We start from the raw sequence: 14,455 nt of genomic DNA, 5'->3' as shown, positions 1-14,455 counted from the left end.
AGGAAAGGAGGAAGGAAGGAAGAAAGAAAAGAAGGAAATAAGGATACTGTCAGTAGTTCCGATGTGGATGTGGTGGAGGAGTCAGGCGCAGGACACAGAGGATACGTCCAAAAGACTTTAATAGTCCAAAGAGCAACAAACAAAACACGACCTCGAAAACAGACGGAGGCGAGGCAATTACGCAAACACGCGTAAACAATAATCCCAAACATGGACAGAGTGCAGACACGCAGCTCTGCACGACAGGCAGAAAATAACAACACACAATCAGACTATTGCAAAACAAGGAACTTATAAGACAAGTAATCAACACACAAATGGACACAGGTGTAAAAGACAGACAAAAGCAATCAAACTACGAAACATAGAGCGGTGGCAGCTAGTACTCCGGGGACGGCGAACGCCGAAGCCTGCCCGAACCAGGAGGAGGAGCAGTCTCGGCAGAATCCGTGACAGTACCCCCCCCTTGACGCGCGGCTCCAGCCGTAGCGCCGACCCCCGGCCTCGGGACGGCCAGGAGGACGCGGACCCGGGCGCGTGGGATGCCCACGGTGGAACTCAGTCAGGAGGGATGGATCGAGGATGTCCCTCCTGGGCACCCAGCACCGTTCCTCCGGGACCGTACTCCCTCCCACTCCACGAGATACTGGAGAACACTCATCCGGCGCCTCGAGTCCAAGATGGCCCGGACCCTGTACGCCGGGGCCCCCTCGATGTCCAAAGGGGGGCGGAGGGGTCTCTCCTATCTCATCTTCTTGGAGTGGGCCAGCTACCACCGGCCTGAGAAGAGACACATGGAACGAGGGGTTAATATTTTTGTACTCTATAGGCAGTTGTAACCTGTAACACACCTCGTTCAATCTTCTCAGGACTTTGAAGGGCCCCCACAAACCGCCGACCCAGCTTCCCGGCAGGGCAGGCGGAGGGGCAGGTTTCGAGTCGAGAGCCAGACTCGATCTCCCGGTGCGTACACCGGTCCCTCACTGCGGTGGCGATCGGCGCTCGCCTTTTGTTGACGGATGGCACGCTGCAGATGGACATGGGCAGCATCCCACGTCTCCTCCGAGCGCCGAATCCACTCGTCAACCGCAGGGGCCTCGATCTGGCTCTCGTGCCATGGTGCCAGGACAGGCTGATAACCTAAAACACACTGGAAAGGTGTTAAATTGGTGGAGGAGTGGCGGAGAGAGTTCTGGGCCATCTCTGCACAGGGGATGAACCTAGACCACTCCTCCGGCCGGTCCCGGCAATAGGACCTCAAAAACCTACCCACATCCTGGTTGACACGTTCCACCTGCCCATTGCTCTCTGGGTGGTACCCCGAGGTAAGGCTTACCGAGACCCCCAAGCATTCCATGAACGCCCCCCAAACTCTGGAGGTGAACTGGGGACCTCGGTCAGACACAATATCCTCGGGGACCCCATAGTACCGGAACACATGGGTAAATAGGGCCTCAGCGGTTTGTAGGGCAGTAGGGAGACCCGGCATTGGAAGGAGACGACAGGCCTTGGAAAACCGATCCACAACGACCAAAATGGTGGTATTCCCCTGGGAGGGGGGTAGGTCGGTTACAAAATCCACCGATAGGTGGGACCATGGTCGTTGTGGAACGGGCAGGGGATGTAACTTACCCCTGGGCAAATGTCTAGGCGCCTTACACTGGGCACACACCGAGCAGGAGGAGACATAAACCCTCACATCCTTAGCTAACGTTGGCCACCAGTATTTCATGCTAAGACAGTGCACGGTCCGGCCAATACCTGGATGTCCAGAGGAGGGTGATGTATGAGCCCAATAAATAAGACGATCACGAACCTCGAGCGGAACGTACGTCCGCCCCACAGGACACTCGGGGGAGTAGGGTCGGTACGCAGTGCCCGCTCGATTTCCGCATCGACCTCCCATACCACCGGAGCCACCAAACAAGACTCCGGCAGTATGGAAGTAGGCTCATTGGACCTCTCCTCTGTGTCATACCGCCGGGACAGGGCGTCTGCCTTACCATTCTGGGACCCTGGGATGTATGTGATCTTAAAAACAAACCGGGTTAGGAACATGTTCCACCTAGCCTGACGAGGGTTCAATCTCCTAGCTGCCCGGATGTACTCCAGGTTACGGTGATCAGTCAGAATGAGGAAAGGGTGTTGAGCCCCCTCAAGCCAATGCCTCCACACCTTTAGGGCCTGGACTACGGCTAACAGCTCCCTGTCCCCAACGTCATAGTTGCGCTCCGCCGAGCTGAGCTTCTTGGAGTAGAACGCACAGGGGCGGAGTTTAGGTGGCGTGCCGGACCGTTGTGACAGGACTGCTCCAATACCGGTCTCGGACGCGTCTACCTCTACTTGGAATGGTAAAGAGGGATCCGGATGCGCCAGCACCGGGGCCGAGGTGAACAGGTTCTTCAGTTTGACAAATGCCCTGTCCGCCTCAGCCGACCACTGCAAACGAACCGGACCCCCCTTTAGTAGGGACGTAATGGGAGCTGCAACTTGTACAAAACCCAGAATAAACCTCCGGTAGTAATTAGCAAAACCCAAGAACTGCTGCACCTCTTTTACAGTGGTTGGAGTTTGCCAATTACGCACGGCCGATACACGGTCTACCTCTATCTCCACACCAGACGCGGACAACCGATAACCCAAAAAGGAGATGGACTCCTGGAAGAACAGGCATTTCTCTGCCTTGACATACAAGTCATGCTCCAACAGTCTTCTCAACACTCGGCGCACCAGGGCTACATGCTCGGCTCGTGTAGAAGAGTACACTAGGATGTCGTAGATGTACACTACTACACCCTGCCCATGCATGTCCTGGAAAATCTCGTCCACAAAGGATTGGAAGACTGAAGGAGCATTCATTAACCCGTATGGCATGACGAGATACTCGTAATGACCCGAGGTGGTGCTAAATGCTGTTTTCCATTCATCCCCTCCCCTAATGCGCACCAGATTGTACGCGCTCCTGAGATCCAACTTTGTGAAGAACTGCGCTCCGCGGCACGATTCCGTCATAGTCGCAATCAGTGGAAGTGGGTAACTGTACTTAACTGTGATCTGATTGAGACTACGGTAATCAATACACGGGCGCAATCCCCCGTCCTTCTTCTTCACAAAGAAGAAACTCGAGAAACTGGGGAAGTGGAGGACCGTATGTATCCCTGTGCCAAGGACTCGGCCATGTAAGTCTCCATAGCCGCTGTCTCCTCTTGAGACAGGGGATACACACGACTCCGTGGAAGAGCCGCTCCTGTTTGGAGATTTATCGCACAGTCCCCCTGTCTATGAGGAGGTAGCCGTGTTGCCCTCGATTTGCTGAACACAAGTGCTAAGTCCTCATACTCAGGGGGAATGCGCAGTGCGGGCACTTGGTTCGGACTCTCGACCGAGGTCGCCCCTACGGAAACACCTAGACATCTCCCTACACACTGGGCAGACCACTCCATAAGAGCCCTCTGTTGCCACGCAATGGTAGGATCATGGGTGCTTAACCAGGGAAGCCCCAACATCACGGGGTACGCAGGAGAGTCAATCAGATAAAACTGAATGATCTCCTCATGACCCCCCTGCGTCGCCATCGTCAGTGGTGCTGTGACCTCCCTGATCAGGCCCGACCCCAACGGCCGGCTGTCTAAGGTGTGGACAGGAAATGGAGCTTCTACCGGCCGAAGGGGAATTCCTAACCTACAACAAAATGCCCGATCAATAAAGTTCCCAGCTGCGCCTGAATCTACTAGCGCCTTATGCTGGGAATGAGGTGCCACCTGTGGAAATCTCACAGGAATACTCATGTGACCAACAGAAAGCTCTGGGTAAGTGGGGCGCCTACTCACCTAAAATGACTCCCCAGTGCGTGACCTGTTGTCCCCTCTCCCAGGAGACCCTCCCCAGCACCTGGCCGCGGTGTGTCCTCCACGACCACAGTTGGTGCAGGGGATGGCCCCCCTCGGGTTCTCTCTCCTCCTCTCTTAGCGCCAGCACCCCCGAGCTCCATGGGAATCGGCTCGGAGGTGCTGGAGGGTGGAATGGACGACCCCCACTCGGGACGTCCGCGGGTAGCCAGCAGGGTGTCTAGACGGATGGAGATGTCCACCAACTGGTCGAACGACAGGTTTGTGTCCCTGCAGGCCAGCTCACGACGAATGTCCTCTCGTAGGCTACACCGGTAGTGGTCGATGAGGGCCCTCTCATTCCACCCCGCATCCGCCGCTAGCATCCGGAACTCCAGTGCGAACTCCTGTGCGCTCCTCTTCCCCTGTCGGAGGTGGAACAGACGCTCTCCCGCCGCTTTCCCCTCAGGTGGATGATCGAAGACAGCCCTGAAGCGGCGGGAGAACTCCGCGTAGGTGATGGTAGCGGCGTCTATTCCCTCCATTCGGCGTTGGCCCACCCAACGCCTTGCCGGATAGACAGGAGATGAGGCCGGAGACGCTCTCGTATCCCGAGGGCGCCGGGTGTATGGTGGCCAGGTAGAGTTCCACCTGCAGGAGGAATCCCTGACACCCGGCTGCAGAACCGCCATATGCCCTCGGGAGCGAGAGCCGAATGCCACTGGGTTCCGGGTGCTGAGAGAGGAGGACTGGCCGTTGGTGATGAGATGGTGTAAGAATGCGTGGGCACCTCTCCAGTCACCAACCGGCGCAGAGTGTTGGACACCTCGTCCATGGCGGCCCCCAAGTTGCCGGATCATGGTGTCTTGGTAGCTGATCCGGTCTTCCAGGGATTCGGGTGCCGCCGCTGTTCCTGCTGACTCCATAGTTAGGTGTGTTGTTCTGTCAGTAGTTCCGATGTGGATGTGGTGGAGGAGTCAGGCGCAGGACACAGAGGATACGTCCCAAAATACTTTAATAGTCCAAAGAGCAACAAACAAAACACGACCTCGAAAACAGACGGAGGCGAGGCAATTACGCAAACACGCGTAAACAATAATCCCAAACATGGACAGAGTGCAGACACGCAGCTCTGCACGACAGGCAGAAAATAACAACACACAATCAGACTAATGCAAAACAAGGAACTTATAAGACAAGTAATCAACACACAAATGGACACAGGTGTAAAAGACAGACAAAAGCAATCACACTACGAAACATAGAGCGGTGGCAGCTAGTACTCCGGGGACGGCGAACGCCGAAGCCTGCCCGAACCAGGAGGAGGAGCAGTCTCGGCAGAATCCGTGACAGATACTTATTTAAACAAAGCTACAGTTCCTTCAGAAATGATTCATACCCCATGACTTATTCCACATTTTGTTGTGTTACAGCCTGAATTCAAAATGGTTTATTTATTGAAAAAGAAATACAGAAAGATCTAATTTACATACAGTGGGGGAAAAAAAGTATTTAGTCAGCCACCAATTGTGCAAGTTCTCCCACTTAAAAAGATGAGAGAGGCCTGTAATTTTCATCATAGGTACACGTCAACTATGACAGACAAAATGAGGGAAAAAAATCCAGAAAATCACATTGTAGGATTTTTTATGAATTTATTTGCAAATTATGGTGGAAAATAAGTATCTTTAGTGCCGTATTACCAACAGGATTCATGTTTTGGAATATTTTTATTCTGTACAGCAGCGTTTCCCAAATTCGGTCCTAAGGATCCCAAGGGGTGAATGTTTTGTTTTTTGCCCTAACACTACACAGCCAATTCATATTATCTTGGTGATTAGTTGATTATTTGAATCACCTGTGTAGTGCTAGGGCAAAAAACCTGCGGACCGAGTTTGGAAAACCCTGCTGTACAGGCTTCCTTCTTTTCCCTCTATCATTTAGGTTAGTATTGTGGAGTAACTACAATGTTGTTAATCCATCTTCAGTTTTTTCCTATCACAGCCATTAAACTCTGTAACTGTTATAAAGTCACCAAATCTCTGTGTGGTTTCCTTCCTCTCCGGCAACTGAGTTAGGAAGGATGACTGTATCTGTGTAGTGACTGGGTGTATTAATACACCCTCCAAAGTGTAATTAATAACTTCACCATGCTCAAAGAGATATTCAATTTCTACTTTTTTTTTATTGACCCATCTACCAATGGGTGCCATTCTTTGCAAAGCATAGGAAAACCTCCCTAGTCTTTGTGGTTGAATCTGTATTTGAAATTCACTGCTCCACTGAGGGACCTTACAGATAATTGTATGTGTGTGGTACAGAGATGAGGTAGTCATTCAAAAATCATGTTAAACACTATTATTGCAAACAGAGTGAGTCCATGCAACTTATTATGTAACTTGTTAAGCACATTTCTACTCAAACTTATTTAGGGTTAGGTGATTAAGCAATATAGAGCATATCTATAAAATCCATCCAAGAAAGTAATTAGCTACTGCTCTGCTCTTCTTTTGTCCCCGGCTTAAACAAAGAGAATTTGTCCTCACCAAAACGATCTTAAACGTGGCGCGCAGTTTAGAGCATTTTTGAATAAGCTCACACCCACCCCCTCCTGTGAACCTTATTTAAACAGTATACATGTTTTTACTCAGCACATATAATAGAATATAATAGAAGTAGGGATATAACGATTCACCGATAACCATCGGTCCCAGGTTGAAATGTTTAAGATATAAGTCCATCAGCTGCGGGACCCCAAACCGATCCAAATGTAGCATGCATCGGTCAGAAAATCGATTAAAACCTGATGAATCGCCTGTTAACATTTTTTGTTGTTGCTCAAATTACTTTCTTTCTACCTTCCGAAAATACCTCTCATGTTTTGTGACAACTGTGTCCTCTCCTTCAGTGTCGAACTAAGCATGTAATTATGTTGACAGTCATTGATCTCCAAGTTATTTTGCATGCCGAACAACCCCAGGCAATACCAGTAGTCTAGTCAAACTGTGCGCCACGCTCTCTGACCAACAAGAGGTAGGACTATTTTTTTTTTATTTTTTATTTTTTATTTCACCTTTATTTAACCAGGTAAGCCAGTTGAGAACAAGTTCTCATTTACAACTGCGACCTGATCTGGCACATCTGTGCATCACCATCAGCATTTAAATGTTTGTAAAATGGCTTGCACATTATTAGGCTTTACTTTTACCAAATGCAATGTTGAAAATTGTGTTTTACCTGAATAAAAGTAGCCTAAGCTACCGCCGGAGACACAAATCTCATCTGGCTATAGGTGCATGCTGATCAGAGCTTACATTAGATTTTATTTTGATTGTTCAGGTTCACCATCAGCAATAGTTTTGGTAGTTTTGCTTGAAACAATCAGTATATATTGTCAGTGTATATACATTTTTAGATATACAGGTTAAAGTTGATAATTTCATAACAGGGACAGCAATCACTTTTGCTACCCGCACTACATGGTCAAAGCGGAGAAGAAGAGAAGTTCACAGTGAGTCTGTCAACTTCCAAACGGTCTAAACCATTTGATTATGACACAGGGTGAATTTCGATGTTGTGCTGTATATTCATCGGCTACGTCATAACTAATTGTTAAAGATAAATATTGATACAGTACATTACTAGCTAAAACTTTTAATCTGTAAAAATGACTAATTCATTAGTGGGTGAGGGTGATTTCAGATCAAAAGTGTGTATGTGTGGGGGGGAGACAAATAGCAAATAAATCAAACTGCACCGAATTGTTCCTGCATCGTATCGGAGCCCATGTATCCTAAATAGAATAGAACAGACACTTAATTGTACATTTTACGAACATTTATTGATTTGCTGTCACAATACCCAAATTCACACATGCCGTTAAAGGGCAACTCCATCACTTTTCAACCTCATTTTCATTATCTCCAGCGCAATACCAGTCTCAACATTTATGAAAACGGCACATTTCTACATTTTGTAGAACAAAATATTAAGTTAAAAAGTTCTACCTGATGACATCATCAAAAGTAAAAACATTTTAAAAGAGGGATTTTCAAGCACTATCAGATTTGCAGTGGTGTGGGGAGCAAGACAATACCTTCCCTTCGGGTACCCTGTTATGTCACAGAGAGGCATTTTTTAAGGACCTTCTTATCTTTTTAACCACTGATCATAGAGACATATGTTTTCACATATGTAGACACTGGTTTAGTGCTGGAGATAATGAATATGAGGTTGAAAAGTGGTGGAATTGCACTTTAAGGCCTGTCCATCTACTACAGTGGCAATTTTAGCATGTCAATCTTGGTGGGGCAAACCATTTTTGTGGGGGGGATGCATGCCAGCAAAGCCACTACACAACACAACACAACACAAAACAAAAACAATACATTAATTGAACTATAGCGGTGACAAACGGTGCCCACAAACTGTTAGGGTCTACATAAAGCTGTCTCAACAGCAGAGTCCCAACAGCAGTCCCAACACCTTACCACTGCTACACCTGGCTATCAGCAGAGCCTTGTCTGGCAGCGAAACAGTTCATATAGCCTCATTTGCTGCCTTTAAAAAAAACATTGCTGATATGGCTGACTTGCTTAAACAAATGTGGTTTCTACTGACAATTGATGTGCACAAACAATGCATAAGGGGACGACAAGCAGATAAGAGGCAATCCGTAATTTCGATTAAGACGCAAGCGAGAACAGACGTAGTCAATATAAGTATTACCTACCCTTACCAGGTGTTAAGGGTAGGTAACAACACGTCTGCCACGCTGATCCTCAACATGGGGGCCCCTCAGGGGTGCATGCTCAGTCCCCTCCTGTACTCCCTGTTCACCCATGACTGCATGGCCAGGCACGACTCCAACACCATCATTAAGTTTGCTGACGACACAACAGTGGTAGGACTGATCACCGACAACGATGAGACAGCCTATAGGGAGGAGATCAGAGACCTGGCCGTGTGGTGCCAGGACAACAACCTCTCCCTCAATGTGATCAAGACAAAGGAGATGATTGTGGACTACAGGGAAAAAAAGAGGACTGAGCACGCCCCCATTCTCATCGACGGGGTTGTAGTGGAACAGGTTGAGAGCTTCAGGTTCCATGGTGTCCACATCACCAAAGAACTATCATGGTCCAAACACACCAAGACAGTCGTGAAGAGGGCACGACAAAACCTATTCCCCCTCAGGAGACTGAAAAGATTTGGCATGGGTCCTCAGATCCTCAAAAGGTTCTACTGCTGCACCATCGAGAGCATCCTGACTGGTTGCATCACCGCCTGGTATGGCAACTGCTCGGCCTCCGACTGCAAGGCACTACAGAGGGTAGTGAGTATGGCCCAGTACATCACTGGGGTCAAGCTTCCTGCCATCCAGGACCTCTATACCAGGTGGTGTCAGAGGAAGGCCCTAAAAATTGTCTAAGACTCAAGCCACCCTAGTCATAGACTGTTCTCTCTGCTTCCGCACGGCAAGCGGTACCGGAGCGCCAAGTCTAGGTCCAAAAGGCTTCTAAACAGCTTCTACCCCCAAGCCATAAGACTCCTGAACAGCTAATCATGGCTACCCGGACTATTTGCACCCCCCCCCCCCTACCTTGACTAGCCGGTGCCCCCGCACATTGACTCTGTACCGGTACCCCCCTGTATATAGCCTCCCTACTGCTATTTTATTTTACTGCTGCTCTTTAGCTAGTTGCTTTTTAAAAAATTTTTTTTATTAATTAACACTTTAGTTTACATTTTTCTTTAAAAAATTGCATTGTTGGTTAAGGGCTTGTAAGTAAGCATTTCACTGTTATGTCTACACCTGTTATATTCGGCGCATGTGGCAAATACAATTTGATTTTATTTATTTGTTCAGCACTTTTGAAATGTACAGCGACAGAATTCAGAACATGGGCCGTTCTTACAGTATTCTCCCTGTACACCAAGTCAGAACCGTAGGATAAATGAAGGGGGCATATAAGCAGACAATGAAAGCTCCTACAATATTCGATGATTACATTTATCTAAAACAGGTTATAGGCTACATGTGCACCACCAAGTCAGAACAGTAGATGAAATTAAGAAGGGAAAATAGACCAAATGATTAGGGTGAGGCACATGGGCTACTAACAGCTTACTACACAACATACACTTAGTATTACTTTCTTAGCTACAGTATACATATCTCCCTGGCATATTACTTAATTTATGCAGCAGCATACAATACATTTTTGGACTCACCTCGTTGTGCTGTGCTCACTTGAACAGGAAGGTGGTACGGCGGTCCTTCGTTGCCAAATTTTGTCATCAAACTTTGTCATCAAAGTCTTGCATTCTCTGGATTTATGGTGCTTTCAAGACAACTGGGAACTCGGAAAAGTTTGAATCATGATGACATCAGTGATCTTCAGGTCGGAGCTCTAGAAAGAGGCCAGAGTTCCCGACTTACAATTCCGAGTTGGATGAACGTTCAAAACTTATTTTGCCAGTCGGAGCTGTTTTTTTTTTTCCTGAGTTCCCAGTTGTCTTGAACTCACTTATGTCAGATTTCCCAGTTCCGAGTTAACAGTTGTTTTGAGCGCGGCAGAAGTCATGCTGGATTGACAGCATGGTCAATGTTGAATGTTTATAATTTTAAGCTTGAAAAAGATACCCTTAAACCCAGAATTGGGACCACACACCCACTCCACTGAATAGCAGACTAGTGATTGCTTTGCAATGCTTGCAGTTAGCCACTGATTCCTTCCAAACCACTCATTGTTGAATTTGTGATTTCCAACTTTGTTGTGTAATGTTTGTTTAATTTCTCTTCATTATTTATCTTCATATGGCAAGGATTAAAAAGCATTTGCCAGTAGATTGTCGACTTGATTCATGATGATGACTGCTAGCTAAGATTTTAAAAGTATGATGTTGACAGTGTAGTATTTTTTAAGTATTTTTACTTAAGGTGTTTTTTTGGGTGTCTGTACTTTACTTTACTATTTCTATTTTTGACAACTTTACTTTCACTTCACTACATCCCGAAAGAAAATAATGTAGTTTTTACTCCATACATTTTCCCTGACACCCAAAAGTACTTGTTACATTTTGAATGCTTAGCAGCACAGGAACATGGTCCAATTCACGCACTTATCAAGAGAACATCCCTGGCATCTCTACTGCCTCTGATCTGACGGACTCACTAAACACAAATGGTTTGTTTGTAAATTATGTCTCAGTGTTGGAGTATACCGCTGGCTATTCGTAAAGAAATAATTACAAAATGGTGCCGTCTGGTTTGCTTAATATAAGTAATTTGAAATTATTTATACTTTTACTTTTACTTTTGATACTTAAGTATATTTAAAATCAAATACTTTTAGACTTTTACTCAAGTAGTATTTTACTGGATGACATTCACTTTTACTTGAGTCATTTTCTATTAAGGTATCTTTACTTTTACTCAAGTATGACAATTGGGTACTTTTTCCACCACTGGATGTTGACATGATCAGTCCAATCAAAGCTACTGTAGAAATAACGTGATTTGACGTCATTTTATCTGTGGCCAATGACCTTGAGCCTTCTTGGATCGGCACTTCTAATGTAACTCTATGGCAGCACCCAAGGGGCTTGAATTTTCGAGCTCTACCCTTAGATTCGGCAGTGAAGTAGTGTCCCCATGAGTGACAGAACACTGAGCAAATCACAGCGCAACTAGAGATAGGCTTTACTATCTCAATGTTTTTTGTTTAGTTTTTTTACATTGTTTGCAAACTGATATGTGACACGTATTAATGCCAAAATAACATGCAAAACAGGCAACCCCACCTGCCCCACCTGCCCTGAATGACAGGTCGCCACTGATCTACTGTACCTTCTGTGTCTTGGGCCCAGCTGTAGGTGGCCAGACAGAGAAGCACCATGCCTATCCCCAGCCATCTGAAGAGACACGACCTCCGTCGCATTTTCTGTCAAACGTTATTGCTTGCCCACCTGGACGGGAAGAAAAGAGAGACACTTTTAATTTACGGGCCAGAGATAATTTCAGCCCAGATGTCCCTGTCCAGCACACCCCTATCCAACACACACCTGCCAGTGTGCACACACACATACTGTACACACACACACTGGCAGGCGCACAGAGACACACAGACACAGACATGCACGCACACACTCACACACACACATACATCGTACAGAACACCCAAGGTTGTTACTGAGCCATTGTGCTCATTCAGGGACACATTTGCAGGCAATGTGCATGCTGCTCACATTATATGTGTAAAGTTCCCATGGGTATGTCACCATGAGTGAATTCGGTAGACATCACATTATCCCAACACAGTAAATTGTAGATATTGTAAATGCATCTATTCAAGTACTCACTGTAGACATCTACTATCACAGTAGACCACCTAGTGTGTGTTCTTGTCACTGTATGTAGCCTATGTGATTGAATTGCACAGTACTCAGAACATACATGTATTTCCCTATACAGAGGCAAGTTGTCTCATAGAAGAATATAAGTGTTTTTGCTTTTATCTGTCAAGGGTATTTTGAGTCACAACTTCCTCAGTCAGCTTATTCTGGGGGAAGGAGATAAGCTGGAAAATGTGCTTCTAAACCATACGGTGCCAGGGCAAGTATAATAACACATATGGAATCATGTAGTAACCAAAAAAGTGTTAAACAAATCAAAATATATTTAAGATTTGAGATTCTTCAAATAGCCACCCTTTGCCTTGATGATAGCTTTGCACACTCTTGGCATTCTCTCAACCAGCTTCATGAGGTAGTCACCTGGAATGTATTTAAATTAACAGGTGTTCCTTGTTGAAAGTTAATTTGTGGAATTTATTTCCGTCTTAATGCGTTTGAGCCAATCTGTTGTGTTGTGACAAGGTGGGGGGGTGGGGGGGTATACATAAGATATCCCTATTTGGTAAAAGACCAAGTCCATATTATGGCAAGAACAGCTCAAATAAGCAAAGTAAAATGACAGTCCATCATTACTTTAAGACATGAAGGTCAGTCAATACGGAAAATGTCAAGAACTTTGAAGATTCTTCAAGTGCAGTCGCATAAACCATCAAGCGCTATGATGAAACTTGCTCTCATGAGGACCGCCACAGGAATGGCAGACCCAGAGTTACCTCTGCTGCAGAGGATGAGTTCATTAGAGTTAACTGCACATCAGAAATTGTAGCCCAAATAAATGCTTCACAGAGTTCAAGTAACAGACACATCTCAACATCAACTGTTCAGAGGCGACTGTGTGAATCAGCCCTCCATGGTCAAATTGCTGCAAAGAACCCACTACTAAAGGACACCAATAAGATGAAGAGACTTGCTTGGGCCAAGAAACACAAGCAATGGACATTAATTGCAATGGACAAATTTGAGATGTTTGGTTCCAACCGCCGTGTCTTTGTGAGACGCAGTGTGGGTGAACGGATGATCTCTGCATGTGTAGTTCCCACTGTGAAGCATGGAGGAGGAGGTGTTATGGAGTGGGGCTTTGCTGGTGACACTGTCTGTGATTTATTTAGAATTCAAGGCACACTTAACCTGCATGGCTACCACAGCATTCTGCAGCGTTACGCCATCCCATCTGGTTTGGGCTTAGTGGGACTATCATTTGTTTTTCAACAGGACAATGACCCAACACCTCCAGGCTGTGTAAGGGATATTTTACCAAGAAGGAGAGTGATGGAGTACTGCATCAGATGACCTGGCCTCCACAATCACCCGACCTCAACCAAATTGAGATGGTTTGGGATGAGTTGGACCGCAGAGTGAAGGAAAAGCAGCTAACAAGTGCTAAGCATATGTGGGAACTCCTTGAAGAGTGTTGGAAAAGCATTTCAGGTGAAGCTGGTTGAGAGAATGCCAAGAGTGTGCAAAGCTGTCATCAAGTGTGGCTATTTGAAGATTATCAAATATAAAATATATTTTGATTTGTTTAACACTTTTTTGGTAACTACATGATTCCATATGTGTTATTTCATAGTTTTGATGTCTTCACTATTATTCTACGATGTAGAAAATAGTAAAAATAAAGAAAAACCCTTGAATGAGTAGGTGTTCTAAAACTTTTGACCGGTAGTGTAGGTACAAATTCAGGCCTCCAATGTTGCAGAACAAATGTGACTACTTGGCTGAGCCATTCAGCTTCATTGATGTAATCCCATTTGTATAAGATGGCCTGGCCTGGCATGTCTGGGACTGTCCCTAAATAGGACACGGGATGGATACTAGAACCTCTGAGAATGAAAAATGGTAGGAGATGAAAACCATTGTTAATGATCCTTCAAAGGATTGACCAGTATCTTAACTGTCCATGTTAAAGTAAACTCACTCAGAGTTTCAGTCAGTTAATTTGAGTTTAATATACAATCTTAAACAGTATGGTTCCTCAGAAAGTTTGCCTCCATTATATCTTATCTGAAACTCGTCCCCTTGGAGACAGGTATTAAGAATTGCAAAATGATCAGTTTAAAACACACAATTCTATCACAAGCTCTTCCCAATAGCATGGTGAGTGATAGACTCTACAGTACTGTGTCACCTGACTGATCAAGTGAATTAATGACAATGACATACCACACATAATCAATCATGCATGCAGATATGCAAGTCATAAAACCTGT

General features: G+C 46.0%; 1 protein-coding gene across 1 annotated transcript in view; it reads right to left on the bottom strand.

The window, feature by feature from the left end:
• Positions 1-14,455, bottom strand: part of LOC121570887 (protocadherin-15-like) — a 481,652-nt gene that overhangs the window by 417,260 nt on the left and 49,937 nt on the right. Inside the window, exon 2 of the mRNA XM_041882214.2 lies at positions 11,680-11,798. Within this exon, the coding sequence (XP_041738148.1) occupies positions 11,680-11,770 (91 nt within the window). The 5' untranslated portion in view covers positions 11,771-11,798. The remainder of the gene's footprint in view (positions 1-11,679; positions 11,799-14,455) is intronic.

This window comes from Coregonus clupeaformis, chromosome 1 (assembly GCF_020615455.1).
Source record: "Coregonus clupeaformis isolate EN_2021a chromosome 1, ASM2061545v1, whole genome shotgun sequence".
Classification (NCBI taxonomy): Eukaryota; Metazoa; Chordata; class Actinopteri; order Salmoniformes; family Salmonidae; genus Coregonus; species Coregonus clupeaformis.
This window is presented reverse-complemented; position numbering and strand designations above follow the sequence as displayed.